Source organism: Bubalus kerabau, chromosome 7 (genome assembly GCF_029407905.1).
Source record: "Bubalus kerabau isolate K-KA32 ecotype Philippines breed swamp buffalo chromosome 7, PCC_UOA_SB_1v2, whole genome shotgun sequence".
Lineage (NCBI taxonomy): Eukaryota > Metazoa > Chordata > Mammalia > Artiodactyla > Bovidae > Bubalus > Bubalus kerabau.
Window position 1 is genome coordinate 100,166,360 of NC_073630.1, and position 16,574 is coordinate 100,182,933.

Below are 16,574 nucleotides of genomic sequence, written 5' to 3' on the forward strand. Positions count from 1 at the left end.
GAGGTGGATGAAACTGGAGCCTATTATATAGAAATCATGTCTTATTCACATATGTCTCCCTCAGAACTCTTAAAGCCCAAATATGGGCTTTGATCATATTTGACCGTAAATAAAAATTTATAAATTTGAAAAAGCCTTGTTTAGATGGCCAGGAAGCAAAATAAAAGGCCACAGCACATTCCAGGTTAGCAGTCCATCTGGGCAAGCTAGTTAACTTTTTTCCCTAAAACTCAAAAAGTTGAGGCAATTCAGAATTTTACAGAGCATTCAATAACGACAAGTCCTGTTCAGATAATTTCTTGCTTCTGTATCCAAAAAAAAAAAAAAAAAAAATTGTTGAATTCCACTACAAGATTTGATATGCATTTGACATGCATCTGAGAAATAAATCCTTTTCCTTCTAACTATTATGATCTACCTAGCATGGAAGCATGTTCAAGTGATCGGGTATGGAGGAATTCCTTTAAATGGTTCTAAATACACCAGCCTTAATTTTAAGGCATTTCATTTGACTTATCTATTGTGTGCACCACGTAGGAAGTCCAGCTGTTGGTTAAATGCAACTAAATGATCTTTTGAAATCAATGGCATTGAAACATGTAAAATATCATGTATGAAATGAGTCGCCAGTCCAGGTTCGATGCACGATACTGGATGCTTGGGGCTGGTGCACTGGGACAACCCAGAGGGAGGGTATGGGGAGGGAGGAGGGAGGAGGGTTCAGGATGGGAAACACATGTATACCTGTGGTGGACTCATTTTGATATTTGGCAAAACTAATACAATTATGTAAAATTTAAAAATAAAATAAAATTAAAAAAAAAAGAAATCATTGGTATATAACCAAACTATCTAACAGAGCCACAAAAATAACTGTTTTCTTTTTCATGGTACAACAGTGTAAAAGGTCAGCACAAGCAGTGGCATTCTGAATATTCTAAACACCTTTCTAAAGTTGTTAAGTGTCACTGTGATTAATAAGTATGAACTTTCAAATCAGATTGTTAAATTTGCATTCTGTCTCCACCACTAATAAGCTGCGTGGCCTTGGGTAAGTTACTTAACCTCTCTGTGACACAGTCCACATCAGTAACATGAAGATATTAGCACTTGCCTAACAGAATTAGTAAGCTGAAATGAGATCTCTCTATTAAATAATCAGTAGGATGCTAGACATACAGAAAGCATTCTATAAATATTAGTTATTAACATCAGGATGATTCGACCAACAAATATTATTATTTCATGAACTCAATCTGTTATATTTTCTACAAATAGAACAACCAATTTTGCATTTTTATAAATATGTGCAAAAAATCATTAAACAATAGGCAAATATTTGTTATATGATAACTGTAAAAATCTGTGAAACCCACCTGCCAGTACAAAGATATGGTTTCCTGGTTCTCCTTGCTTAATAATGTAGCTCCCTTGCTGGTAGTTTCTCCCATACATGCATTCCACCATGTCTTTGATCTGCTGAGGATCCAATCTCTTCAGAAATTGATTTTTATTAAGGGCATCTGTAATGAGCTTCTTCTCACTGATGTAATGGAAAGGAAATGTTGAGTTACAATTAGTGAAAAACATCTTTATTCTTAATATTACTACCCATGTGTTTACAACTTTAACCAGTCAATCCTAAAGGATTTCAACCCTGAATATTCATTGGAAGGACTGAAGCTGAAGCTGAAGCACCAATATTTTGGCCACCTGATGCAAACAGCTGACTCATTGGAAAAGACCCTGATGCTGGGAAAGACTGAAGGCAGGAGAAGGGGGTGACAGAGGATGAGATGGCTGGATGGCATCACCGACTCAATGAACATGAGTTTCAGCCAATCCTAGGAGACAGTGAAGGACAGGGAAGCCTGGTGTGCTGCAGTCCACAGGGCACCAGAGTCAGACACGACTTAGCAACTGAATAACAAAAACAATAATTCACAACTTTTCCAGCAAGGACAAAAAGTCTTTTCTGGCTCCACCAACACTTGACCCTTATAACTACCATTCATTATGTGGAAATCCTTTGAAAATATTTTTGAATATTTTTCTGTTAATCATAATGAAATCAATTTCATCATCACTCTTAATTGTCATCATCACAAATGTAGCAACCTTCAAGAACTCTAGGTGCAATACTAAGGCACATATGATTTTTAAATGGAAAAGGGGCAGGTCTATTTGATAGAAGGTTATGTAAGAGACTATAACACAGTACTTACCTAATTCCTATGGTGCTAGTCATTTTTATCTTATTTAACCCTCACTACTATTCTGTGAGATAGTGACTATTTCTACTTTTAGAAAAGTAGACTAAAAGCTGGGCGTCCCAGGTGGCACTAGCTGTAAAGAACCTGCCTGTCAAATGCAGGAGACTTAAGAGATGGCAGTTCGATCCCTGGGTTGGGGAGGACACGGCAATCCATTCCAGTATTCTTGCCTGGAGAATCCCATGGACAGAGGAGCCTGGCGGGCTACAGTCCATAGGGTCGAAAAGAGTCGGACACGACTGAAGGACTGAGCATGCACACACAGACTAAAAGTTGAAAAGCAACTATTTCCGCCCCCTCCCAGGGTTTAAATCTAAGTCTATGAGTCTGAAGTCTGTGCTGCTTCCATTCCATCTCTTTCTTATTCTGAGCTGGAGAAGTCGCCTCCCCTGGGACTCATAAGGTTTGATCAGACATAGACGGTGATGGTGATAGTTTGGTTTTGCTTATGTTTTAACTCTTACTATGCCTAGACTAGACAGAACCTACATTTACAATCTCACAGCATATTTAGTCCCCAAATCAGAGGTCCATTTGTTGATAATCCTAGAACACTTCAGTTTCTTTTGGAAAAGAAGTAGCTCAAAGCAATTACCTAATCATCGTCACCATAAATTTAAAATGTTCTACTTAGCATATTATATTGGTAGTTATCTTAGAATTATGTGCTGGAAGAAAAGTTGCCTTGTGGGCTAAGTCAGAAACTTTACACAATATATTTGCTTTCACTCAAATACAGTGTTTTGTTTTTGTTTTTGTTTTTTTTAAATCAGAGTTTTTTCCTGTATTTTTCATTCAAACTCTCTCCCATCCCTAGCTTTGTGTTTAAAAATTGTGATCTTTTCTACACAGCAAGTTCTCAAGGGATTTCTCTGGAAGTCCAGTGGTTAGGATTCAGCACTTTTACTGCCAGGGCCCAAGGTTCAACCCCTGGTTGGGGAACTAAGACCTCACATGCCTCATGGTGCAGCCAAATTAAAAAAAAGAAAGAAAGAAAGAAAGAAAGAAGGTTCTCCAATCCAAAGTAAAAGTTCATGGAATCAGTACTTTATGATCCTCTTCATCAAGTCATAGGCTCCATGAAGGAAACAAAACACTCTTCTATAGAAATTCCTTCTTCCCTATAGTGACTCCCTCAGCATCAGAGTCATCCAGACTCTCAAAGTACCTTGAAAACTTCCTTCCTCTTTCATTTAATCTATCACCAAATCTTGTAAATTCTCTTTACAAAATATCACTGTTATCCATTTTAGTTTCAACTTCCAAGGATGTCACAACATCCAAGAAAAAAATTCTTAGGTCTGGATGATTTTAACAGCTTCCTTTTGGTTTTTCAGCTTCTAATCTCTTACCCATGTCAGTCAGTTCAGGCACTCAGTCGTGTCTGACTCTTTGAGACCCCATGGACTGCAGCACACCAGGCCTCCCTGTGCTTCACCAACTCCAGAGCTTAATCAAACTCATGTCCATCAAGTCAGTGATGCCATTCAACCATCTTATCCTCTGTCAGCCTCTTCTCCTCCTGCCTTCAGTCTTTCCCAGCATCAAGGTCTTTTCCAATGACTCAGCTATTCGCATCAGGTGGCCAAAGGATTGGAGTTTCAGCTTCAGCATCAGTATTTCCAATGAATATTCAGGACTGATTTCCTTTTGGATGGACTGGTTTGATCACCTTGCCATCCAAGGGACTCTCAAGAGTCTTTTCCAACACCACACTTCAAAAGCATCAATTTTTCAGCACTCAGCTTTCTTTATGGTCCGACTCTCACATCCATACATGACTACTAGAAAAACCATAGCTTTGACTAGACAAACCTTTATCAGCAAAGTAATGTCTCTGCTTTTTAATATGCTGTCTAGGTTGGTCATAGCTTTTCTTCCAAGGAGCAAGCATCTTTTAATTTCATGGTAATTACTTACCCCTGTAAGTGGTAATTACTTATCCGTGTAGTCCATCCTATACCATACTATCAGATTAATTTTGGTAAAAAACTGGTTAAAAAAAAAAAAAACACATCCTATACCACACTATCAAATTTAGTTCAGTCAGTTCAGTTGCTCAGTCATGTCTGACTCTTTGTGACCCCACGGACTGCAGCACGCCAGGCCTCCCTGTCCATCACCAACTCCCGGAGTTTACTCAAACTCATGTCCATTGAGTCGGTGATGCCATCCAACCATCTCAGCCTCTGTTGTCCCCTTCTCCTCCTGCCCTCAATCTTTCCCAGCATCCGGGCTCTTTTCAAATGAGTCAGTTCTTCAAATCAGGTAGCCAAAGGATTGGAGTTTCAGCTTCAGCATCAGTCCTTCCAATGAATATTCAGGACTGATTTCCTTTAGGATGGACTGGTTGGATCTCCTCGCAATTCAAGGGACTCTCAAGAGTCTTCTCGAACATCACAGTTCAAAAGTGTCAATTCTTTGGTGCTCCGCTTTCTTTATAGTCCAACTCTATCAGATTCATTTTGATAAAAAACTGACTTCACTCTGATCTCATTCTTCCTTTATCCACTAAAACCATTAATTCACTCAATTAATATAAAGTGAAAAAAGACTTTTGCAAGATGCGCTTCTTGGGGGACATCTGTGGACAATACCGTAAAAGCTCCAGCTTTCACAAGCCTTTCACGCTAGTGTCATATTCCATCAAGGATTTCCTCAATGCCCATACATCCCATTTCCCAAAACATGTTCCCAGAAGCACTGTTCCTTTATAAACAAAAATTTGTTGAGTTTAGACAATTTGGGGAATTCACCATGCACACTTTAAAGTTTCAAAGAAATCTTGCAGTAAACAAATCTGTTTAAATCAATGTGTTCCAAACCTCAACATCTTCTGTATTTCTTTGTTTGGCTTAGCTTCTATTAACATTGCATGGAAGTATTATGAAAAGCCTTTTGCCCATAGAAGAAAATTAACACCCCACAATGTGGTATTCCCACATTTCTCATCACATGCATCCACTCTATACATCCAGTACTTACTCCCTAGAACAAATCCTTTGTTACAGATAGACTGGTAACCTCATGGTCTCCTATGCCTGCCAGCTTCATCCTCAGACTTGGCACACGTTTTCTCCTTGACTTTAGTTTCTTTTCCCCTCGGCCTACCAAATATTATACATCTAACAAGAAATCCCTTATGACTGATGCTGCCTGCATACAGTAGCTCACACACCCTTTTATTCTATCCCAAACTCCTATAATATGTGTTTTCATGACCATTCACCTCAACAAATTTAAAAAGCATTTACTAAAGACATAAAAAGCAATTAGGCATCGTCCATAGCCTCAAAGAGTTTCTAGATTCGTTTAACTTAGTTTAGTACATAAACACATTGTAATATACTTTTAGAAAAGAGTTCTATGAGTTTTTCTCCAAAGTAATTCATAAATTCTTGGACAAGTGAGTCTTGTCTTGAATTATCTGTTTATGAAGCTACATACAATAGTGATTAAGTGTATGAACTTTGCCACTCCTTCTCTAACTATGATATAGGCCAGCCATTATAAGCACAGCTCTCCCTGATCACATAAAACAAGTATAAAAGCTGATTGAAATATATATTTACAAACCTGCTTGATAGCATTGGAGACCTATCAACACAGCAACAGCTTGATGAAGGATGATCAACAAGAGAACATGAACTTGACATTCACCTCTTCTTTTCCCTCTAAGGCATTTACTGATTTGTAGGCAGCACTGAGCAGAGTTTTGGCAGCCTCAAAGAGTTTGGAAGACACAACTCAGTGTTTAAGACACACCAAGACAGATCCTAGTAAACCTATGATTACAGATGGGACATCAAAAGAGCTGTAACATAGAAGTAAAGACTAACCCAAACAGGAATAAAAAAAAAAAACTAACTTTAAAACTACAAATCCTATTTTGGCTAAAATTATTTGCCCTCGCTTAACTGCCTATGAGAAGCAAAGGTAAATCTTTCTGTAAGATGTTCACAAAATCTAGGGCTCAAATTTTCTCTACATTTTTTTCTATATGGAGTGCCTGGCACGACATAAAAAATTACCAGACACACCAAGAGAAAAGATCAAATGGATGAAGATGAAGAGGAAAAAGACAACAGAAACAGATCCACAGTAGATTTTAAAATTGTATGTATCAGGTAAAAACTGTAGTATAACTATGTTTAAGACAATCAAGAACAAAATGGAAAATGTCAACTGAGAAAATGAATCTTTTTATGAATCATATAGAGATTCTAGAATTTAAACATACAATACCTGAAGTCTAGAACTCAATAGATGGGTTTAAAATCTATTAAATCACAGCTGATAAAAATTAGAAAATGAATATGGGCAGGCAGAATATATCCAGATAGAAGACTGGATGGAATCTAGGATAGAAAGAAGAACAATAAAAACAAAATATTTGGCAAAACTAATACAATTATGTAAAGTTTAAAAATAAAAAAAAAATAAAATAAAAAGTAAATTTAAAAAAGAAAAAAAAAAAACAAAAGCAAAATACAGAAGACGTATAAGGTATGATAGAGAAGTTGAGTATATGTATAACTGGGCCCCAAAGAAAGGGGAAAAATTAGTCTGAAACAATCTATGAATGCATCATATCTAAGAATTTTCTTAAACCAGTGAAAATATATCAAGCTATGGACAAGATGCACAACAAATGCCAAATAAAATATATACATAAAAAAGCATGTTTAGTTCCATCATAGCCAAATTATTGATAACCAATACAAAAGAAAAATCTGTAAAGCAGCTGGAGAAAACAGGCGTTATTACCTTCAAATGACCAATAATAGGACTGACTTACTCGCCAACATAAATTATGGAGACCAAAAGACAATGGAATATCTTCAAAGTGCTTCAGAGTGCCTAGTTCAATATCTTTACTCAGTGAAAAGAGCCTTTAAAAATTAAAGGAAAATGAATACATATTCCAAATACAATTCCATTGGCAACAGACTTAACAGAGAACAAAATGATCCCAGATGTTAGAAGAAAGAAACAATGGGAAAAGTAAAATGTGGGTGACTAAAGGAAGCTCGTCTTCATAAAAGAGTAATAATAATACCTTGTAGACAGGGCTTCCCTGGTAGTCAAGGGGCTAAGACTCCATGCTCCCAATGCAGGGGGCCTGAGCTGAATTCCTGGTCAGAGAACTGGATCCCACGTGCTGCAGCTAAGAGTTTGCATGGCACAGATAAAAGATCTCACATGCCACAACTATTCATAAGACCTGGTGCAGCCAAATAAATAAAAATAAATATTCAAAAAATAAGAATAATACCTTGTAGAGTTTGCAATACATGATAAATGTATGAAAACAAGAGCCAAAATTGCATGATCAGAAAATGGAGCTGATATAAATTTAAGGTCTTGGTATTGATAAAAGTATTAATCTATATTGGAAATTGAACGAATTAAGAATGTATGTTACAATTTGGGTAACTCCGACAAGATTAGTCTAAGAATGTTTAACTAGAAAGCTAACAGAAGAGAAAATGGAATAATAAATATACTTAATTCAAGAAAATGGGAGGTAGAGAAAAAAGAAATCAAAGTGAAACAAATAGCAAGATGCTAAAGTTAAACCCAAACATTTTTATTTACATTAAATATAAGTACATTAAATATCTCAATTAAAAGACAAGGTTGTCAGATTGATAAAAAGAAAGAAAGAAAATACCAAGTATATGTTGCTTATAAGAGGTATACCTTAAAGATAATGATATAGAAAACTTTAAAATAGAAAGGCAGAAAATGATATACTATGTAAACACCAACTATGGGCATGGGTGTGTTTTAGTCACTCAGTCGTGTCCAGCTCTTTGCAACCCTATGGACTGTAGCCCGCCAAAGCCCCGTGTCCATGGAATTCTCCAGGCAAGAATACTGGAGTAGGTAGCCATTTCCTTCTCCAGGAGATCTTCCTGACCCAAGGATCAAATTCCAGTCTGCTGCATTATTGGCAGATTATTTATAGTCTGAGCCACCAGAGAAGCCCAATTATAGGCATACCACAGAGATATCGCAGGTTCAGTTCCAGACAGCCACAGTAAAACAAATATTGTAACAAAGTGAGTCACGTAAATTTTTTGGTTTATCAGAGCATATAAAAGCTATCTTTACAGTATATTGTAGACTATTAAGTGTGCAATAGCATTATGTCTAAAAAAAATGTCCACACATTAATTAAAAAATACTTTCTTGTGAAAACATACTAACCATCATCTGAGCCTTCAGTAACTCACAGTAGTAATATCAAAGATCGCTGATCACAGATCATCATAACAAATACAGTAATAAAAAGTTTGAAATACTGTGAGAATTATCAAACTGTGATGCAAAGATATGAAGTGAGCAAACTGTTGGAAAAATGGGGCACCAATAGACTTGATGGACACAGGGTTGTCACAAATTTTCAATATGTAAAAAATGCAATATCTTAAAATGCAATAAAGTGGATGCACAATAAAACAAGTTCCGCCTATGTAAAGAAAATTTTCCTTGATACAGGAAAGTAGGCTTTAATGAAAGATATTATTTCTAGAAATAAAGAGCAATATTTTATATTGATAGCATCCGGAAGGTACATATATTTTAAATCTTTATCCATCTAATTAGATATCATCAAATTGACAAAAACAAACTGACAAAATTAAAAGAAGAAATAGACAAACACAACCATTTTGAGAGATTTAATATATCCCTCTAAGTAACTAATAGAATAAGCAGGCAAAAATTAGTTAGAAAATAGAAGATCTAAACACTTGACTATCAAACTTTACTTAATCTCACGACCTAACTGACATGTTAAAAAGCTGTATTCCAACAAATTCAGAATAGACATTCTTTTCAATTACATGTGGAACCTTCATGAGAACTGACCATATGAGGATCATAAAGCAAATCTAACAAATTCCACAAGATTGAATAATACAAGCATATTCTTTGAAAACAATAGAAGCTAAAAATTTAAGCTAGAGATCAGAGACAAAATCAATAAAAAATAATCAGAAAATCCTCAAATGTTTGACAACTGAGTAATATATTTCTGAACAGCCCACTGATTAAGAAAGATCAAATCATAAAGAAGTCAGATAAAATTTTGAAATAAATGATAAAAATGTGATTTTTCAAAACTTGTGGGATCCAGTTAACTCAAAACTAAGAGGAAAACTTACATTATTAAATAGATTACAAAAGAAAACCGATTAAAAATGAGCAACTTAAGTGAAAGTGGTTTAAAGAACTAGAAAAAGAAAAGCAACTGAGCTTAAAAAAAGGGAAAAGAAATAACAAAAAAGAAGCAGAAAATAACACAAAAGGAAAAAGTGCAATGAAGAGAATCAAAACAACTCAAAATACTTTATTTGAAAAGTCTAATAGAATTGATAAATTCATGCAGAATGGGACGGTGGAGGGGAAGGTTAGGAGGGTGGGGAGAAAGAATAATTGCTAATGTTAGAAATGAGAAAAGAGACATCACCGTAGATATTACAGATATGAAAAATGAGGGGATAGTATAAATAACTATTTTTAAAATTTAGATTAAAAGAAAATTCCCCAGAAAAATACAGTATACCCACACTGAAATTTAAAAGAGAGAGAGAGAGAGAGAAAAAAAATCTGATTAACAATAAACAGATAAAAACTATTCCGCAAAGAAAATTCTAGACCTAGGTGACATTATCTTTAAGTTTTCCAGATATTTAAGGAAAAAACATTATTAAGCTTATATAATCTTTTCCAGAAAATAGAAAAAAGAAATTTTTTCCAACTTATTTTTTAAGCAAGAATGGCCTAATAACAAAAACACATATTACTAGAAAAATTAAAGGTTAATATCCCTAATAAAGATAGGTACAAAGGTCAAAAACAAACACATCTAGACCAGACTAAAAATCAACATAATTAACCAAATGAAAAGGGTAAAGGAGTAAAATACACAGCAAAATCTTATTGAATGAAGAAAAAGTATTTGATAAAATTAAACACCCATATATGTTTTAATTTTTTTTTTAAAAAAAGAACTTAGTAAATTAGGAATAGAAGGGAATTTTCTTAATCCGATTTTTTTTTAAATCTGTAAAACAAAACAAAAACAGAAAGTATCATATCATTTTCTGGAAATGCTTTGCTTCAGATATTAGAAATGGGACACTTCAATTTCACCCTGAATAAAGAGTCTGAGCAAATTTAATACAAAGAGAATAAAAGAATGAAAAAGGAAAAAAAGTGTATCAAAGATACAAACACAGGAAAAGAAGTAATAAAACTGCCTTTCTCTCCAAAAAACATAGTTATATAAATGGAAAACTCAAAAGAATGTACAGGCAAAACCATCAAAATTAATAACTGATTTCAAGAATCTTGCTGGATTCAAGGTCAATAAGCAAATTCAGTTGTATTTCTATATCCCAGAAGCAAAGTAAAAATGCAAAATTTTAAATGACATCATTTTTAAAAGATCAAAAATATCAACCAAATAAGATTATATATAACAAAATGTGTAAGCCTTATACAAAGTACAAAATAAGAGAAATGAAAGAATATGTCAATAAATGGAGGCATATTAGCAGATCATGAATGAGAAGACAATGTTTTTAATGATGTCAATTGTAGTCAAATTGATCAGGTTCAATGAAATCTCAGTAAACATCCTAAAAAATTTTTTATGAAAATTGACAAGCAATTTCTAAAATTCTTGGTCATATGAAAGCCCAAGAATAGCCATCACAGCACTGAAGAACAATAACAAAACTAAAAGACTTAAAGTAATGGATATCGAGAATTACTATTAATCAAAATAATTGAGAGACTATACTCTTGGCACAAAGATGGACAAAAAGACCTTTGGACCTGCACTGAGAGACCAGAAAGCCATCCAAACATACATAGATGCTTGATTTATGAGAACAGCGGTACTACAAGCTACAGGGGGGAAGCAGACGTCAATGGAGAATACATAAATTAAAAAGCGTTCACCCTTGTTAAACATCAAGGAAAAGCAAGTCAAAGCCACAATGAGACAGCACAACATAAACATACCATAAACACACCCACCAGAACAGCTAAAATGAGAAAGATTGACAATGCTAAATGCCAGTGATGATGGAGAGTAACAACGCTCATACAATGCTGGTAGGGGTGTATATTTGTTCAACCATTTTGGAAAACTACTCACAGTATTTAGCAATCTATATTAAATGTGAATTTAGCTAAATTGTACCACCCAGCAATTCCACTCCTAAGCATTTTCATTGTTGTTTAGTTGTTAAATCGTGTCTGACTCTTTGCTACCCTATGAATTGATTACAGCCCACCAGGCTCCTCCGTTCATGGGATTTCCCAGGCAAGACTAGTGGCGTGGGTTGCCATTTTCTTCTCCAGGGAATCTTCTTGACCCAGGAATCAAACCCACGTCTCCTGTTTGGCAGGTGGATTCTTTACCATTGAGTCACCTGGGAAGCCCACTCCTAGGTATACACCCATCATAAATCATATATAAATAAAAAGATATGTGCATAACTGCTCATGGAAGCATTATTTGCTAAACACCAGAATCAACCAAATGTCTATCAATAAGTTGAACTGATAAACCATGGCACAGTCATGCAACAAGCACTATAGAGCAATGATAATAGCGAACCATTGCTACACACAACATCATAAATGACTCTCAGTATATAAACTAAAGAAGTCAGACTCCATAGAGTCCATACTCTATAATTCCATTAACATAAAGTTAAAAAGTAGGCACAGTAATCTTTGATAATACGAGTGCTACCTTTGAAGTGGGCTTCCCAGGTGGTGGTAGGGGTAAAGAATCTGCCTGCCAATGCTGGAGATGTAACAGATGCAGGTTCGATCCCTGGGCCAGGAAGATCCCCTGGAGGAGGGCATGGCAACCCACTCCAGTATTCTTGCCTGGAGAATCCCATGGCTAGAGGAGCCTGGAGGGCTACAATCTATAAGGCCACAAAGAGTGGGGCATGACACATACACATTTGAAATAGATAATGTTTAGGGATTGCAAGGGAGCAGAGAGGCTTCTGAGGTACTGGTAAGGAAGATTCTATTTCCTGATCTGTTTGGAGGTTACATGGGTGTGTTCATTTTACGATTTGAGCACATCAATTAAAAATCCATTTAAAAGCTAAAATGTGTATATGGCTTTGGAGGCAGAAGATCCTAGGTTCAAATTCCAGCTCTGCCACTTCCTAGCTGCGTGACCTTGGTCAAGTCGCTTAACCTTTCTGAACCTCAGATTTCTCCCCTGTAAACAGAGCTGAGTAATCATAACCTATGTCATACAGATGCTATGCACATTAACTACGATAAGATGCCAATATATTCCTAATAAATGGCAGTAATACTTGTAGTTGGCAATAGTAGTAGTTATAGTATGCTTTTGTGTGGGGAAGAGTGGGATGGGAAAAGTTCTGGAAACCGCAAAGAAGCACTGCAAAGACCCTATGCTCAATTCAAAGTTCCTCCAATAGGGCTGGATCTCGAATTGATGCCCATCAGTGGCAGGTCCATTGGTAATCCTTTTGTAATCCTTTTATACCCCCAACTTATATAATCAACATTCTTTGAAGCAATAAATTCCTGTCCTCTCGGTTGCTTCAGGAAGTTTAATTTGTCAAAGTCCACTGACAGTTCTTGTTAAGCCAGGCTCTCCATCTTCCTTCACTGGTCCTGTTTACTACAGGCCTGCGTTCTCTCTGTTTGTTTTTGTCAGGTCATAGAATGTGTCTTGCAAACTTCTTTGCACAAAGCTCAGTGCCCAGCAGGGACCAGGGGCCTCCACCTACTTTCTTATCTGTCAAGTATTTCTTGTGAGCACAAAGGCCAAGGCAAATTTACTTGTGTGGCATTTCATAGCTTAATCGTATGTACAAATAGAAAGCATATGATAAGGCATATTTGTTGAGGGCCCAAGATCTAAAGCTGTAATACCAGGGCTTGATTCCTAATTCTGTCGCTTATGAGTTGTGGAACCCTGGGCAAGTCACTTAATCTCAAGTTTTCTCAGCTGTAAAATGACAATAAACACAGTCCACAGGTCAATGGCACCCCACTCCAGTACTCTTGCCTGGAAAATCCCATGGACGGAGGAGCCTGGTAGGCTGCAGTCCATAGGGTCCCAGGGACAGGGGAGCCTGGTGGGCTGCCGTCTATGGGGTCACACAGAGTCGGACACGACTGAAGTGACTTAGCAGTAGCAGCACAGGTCACAGGATTTCTATGAGAATTAAGTTAGTTAACCATACAGAGCACTAAGAATACGGCCTGGCACATAAAATACATCACAGAAGCGATAGTGGTACTATTATAAGTCAGCAAGTTATCAGCAACTTAAAAATCTCTGAGTTAACACAGCTCTAAAAGTACTATACTTGAGATCCAGTGCTATTTATTAAAGGAGACTCTTCATGATGTGAATAAAACTTCTGACAGTTCAGACCCCTCGCCTGTTCAGCCTCCCTATGCTCAGGGTACCCCAGGCTCACAGATCTCCAGATGTGCCAGGCTACTTTGTCTCCCAGCCATCCAATCCTCCTCAAAACCCAGGTCAACGCCGGCTCTTCCATGCAGGTTTCCTTGATCCCACAGAGCAAATGGTGCTCCTTCCTTCCTTCATACACCCATCTCTTAGGACATCAATCACACAAGACTGCAATACATTTTATTTCCCCAAAGAGACTGTGATCTTCAAGGGTGTGATTACCCTTTCCTCATCCTCTACCTAAAATCCAGAATGGCATCTGGCACAACGTAGGGACTCAACAGAACTAACACTAAAGCACATTTAATTTCCAGCTTACAAAATCTGGGTACAGAGAAAAGAGTGGAAATGGGAAATGCCAGTCACCCACAAAACAGGCACAGAAAATAAGCAAGATAAGGCTTCTCTGGTGGCTCAGATGGTAAAGAATCTGCCTACAATGCAGGAGACCTGGGTTCGATCCCTGGGTTGGGAAGATCCTCCAGAGGAGGACATGGCAACCCATTCCAGTATTCCTGCCTGGAGAATCCCCATGGACAGAGGAGCCTGGAGGGCTACAGTCCATGGGGTCACAAAGAGTCAGACATGACTGAGAGACTAACACTTTCACTTTTCACTTTCAAAACTTTTTGAGTAATAAACCAGCAAGAAATAATAGCTAACAAATGCATACATTTATAATTTGAGAAGCTAGCATGAAAAGCTGAGGTCATTCCATGGGTAATCAGAAAATGAGCATGACTTCCTCCTGTCAACCCTCTTACTCTATATGGCCCATGTAATTAAGTATAGTTGTAATTTAATCATGTTTACTGTTACTTCATGCTTACAACATTTCTCTCTCCCTTTCTTAAATGTGTGCAGATGATCCAGTTCCTGGGAGCATCCAAGAATAGAGTTGAACAATGAAATGTTGAAAACAACCACAGCTTCTAAGGCTGTTAATCTGACACACACAATGATGGGCATTATCATCATCGTGCTGCGTGGTAATTAGGTAGAAATGGTAAATAGTTCTCTTAGACGTCAGTAATGAGCATTGCTCTTAAAGTGTCAAATTGAATATTTCTGGGGTCAGCTGCAGGAAGGCCTGCTCCTATAACAAAATGGTTCTCAATTGTCACTGCACATTAGAATCATCAAGGGACCATCTGTAAATCCTGTACCCAGGGTCCTCACCTCAAACGGATTTAATCAGATTCCTTCAGGGTTGCACCAGGACATCAGTATTTTTTACTACTCCCCTGGTGATTACAATGTGCATTTGCACTTAAGAATTACAGCTGTAAACAAAACACAAGGGAGTCAGAAGCTGCTTTTTTCCCCTCTATTTTCCCACAGTGCTGGGAACAAGCCTCCATTGAAGGTTCAACAAGCAATCAATCAGTTACTATTAAGAAATTAGCAGCTGATTAATTAATAATCAATTGATGTTCATTTTTCACAAGATTTTGCTATATCTGATTGTCCTTTACAAGATAACCAATAAATACAGGAAAGTGACAATCATTACTCTTATTCCTTCTTCCCAGCATCCTATATGGAATCTGAAACAGCCTGGCACTTAGGGACATGCTGTCAAATCAGCCTCAGGCATTAATTTTTTTCAACTACGGTAAAATACACAACACAAACTGTTGTGTATTTTACAACTATTACAACCATCTCAACTATTTTTAAGTGCACAGCTCAGTAGCATTAAATGCATTCCCAATATTTTGCAACTCTTGCCACTGCCCATCTCTAGAACTTTTCTCATCTTCCCAAACTAAAACTCTGTACTCATTAAACAATAACTAAAACTCTGTACCCATTAAACAATAACTTAAACAATAACTCCTCCCAGCCCCTGGAAACCCATTCTACTTTATGTATCTAGGAATCTGACTCTCTAGGTACCTAAAATAAAGTGGAATGATAATATTTATTATTTTGAGGCTGACTTATTTCACTTAGCATAATGACTTCAAGGTTCATTCATATTGTAGTATGAAAAGGAAGGCTGAATAATAATAATAATAACCCTCTTAAGGCTGAATAATAACTCATCATATGCATGCACTCCATTCTGTTTATCTATTCATCCATCAATGGGCGTTTGGATCATGTGAATATGCTACTATGAATATGCATGTACAAGACTCTGGGCTTTTTATATATGGCTTTACATATCCAGCATGGCCAACATTCTATGCCAGAGAATCTCACACCAGAGATGCAAAGGAGCTGGTATGGTGTGCAGAACTCCAAGATGGCCCCATGATCTCTATCCATCTGGTGTCATACTCTTATGTAATCTGCTCCCCTTGAGTGGAGAGGGAATCTGGGACTTGCTCCTTACCAACAGAATATGGCAACTGTGACGGTAGGGTTGGCCAGTGTATGTTATATGAGACTTCGTCTTTTTAGCCAACAGTAATAAGGGATTCTCCAGGTGGCCTGAAGTAGTTAGTGGCCTTGTTGGGAGATGGCCCCTGTGTAGGACATATGTGACCAGGAACTGTGGGCAGATCTCATACCAGGAATTGAGAGCAGCCCCTGGCTGACAGCCAGCAAGAAAATGGGCACCTCATTCCTACCACCACAAGGCACTGAATTCTGTCAGCAATCACTGGAGCTTAGAGAAGGACATCCTCCTTTTAGAGAAAGCTCTAGAAAAGGAGCACAGCTGGTGGATACCTTAACTGCAGCCTTGTGAAACTCTGAGCAGATGACCTCATAGCTTTGACTCCTGACCCACGAAATGCTAAGATAACAAATATGCATTGCTTTAAGCTGCTAAATCTGTGATAACTTGT

General features: G+C 37.1%; 1 protein-coding gene across 1 annotated transcript in view; it reads right to left on the reverse strand.

Moving 5' to 3' along the window:
• Window positions 1-16,574, reverse strand: part of PRKG2 (protein kinase cGMP-dependent 2) — a 115,717-nt gene that overhangs the window by 85,487 nt on the left and 13,656 nt on the right. Inside the window, exon 3 of the mRNA XM_055588906.1 lies at window positions 1,377-1,543. Coding sequence (XP_055444881.1) covers window positions 1,377-1,543 — 167 coding nt within the window. The remainder of the gene's footprint in view (window positions 1-1,376; window positions 1,544-16,574) is intronic.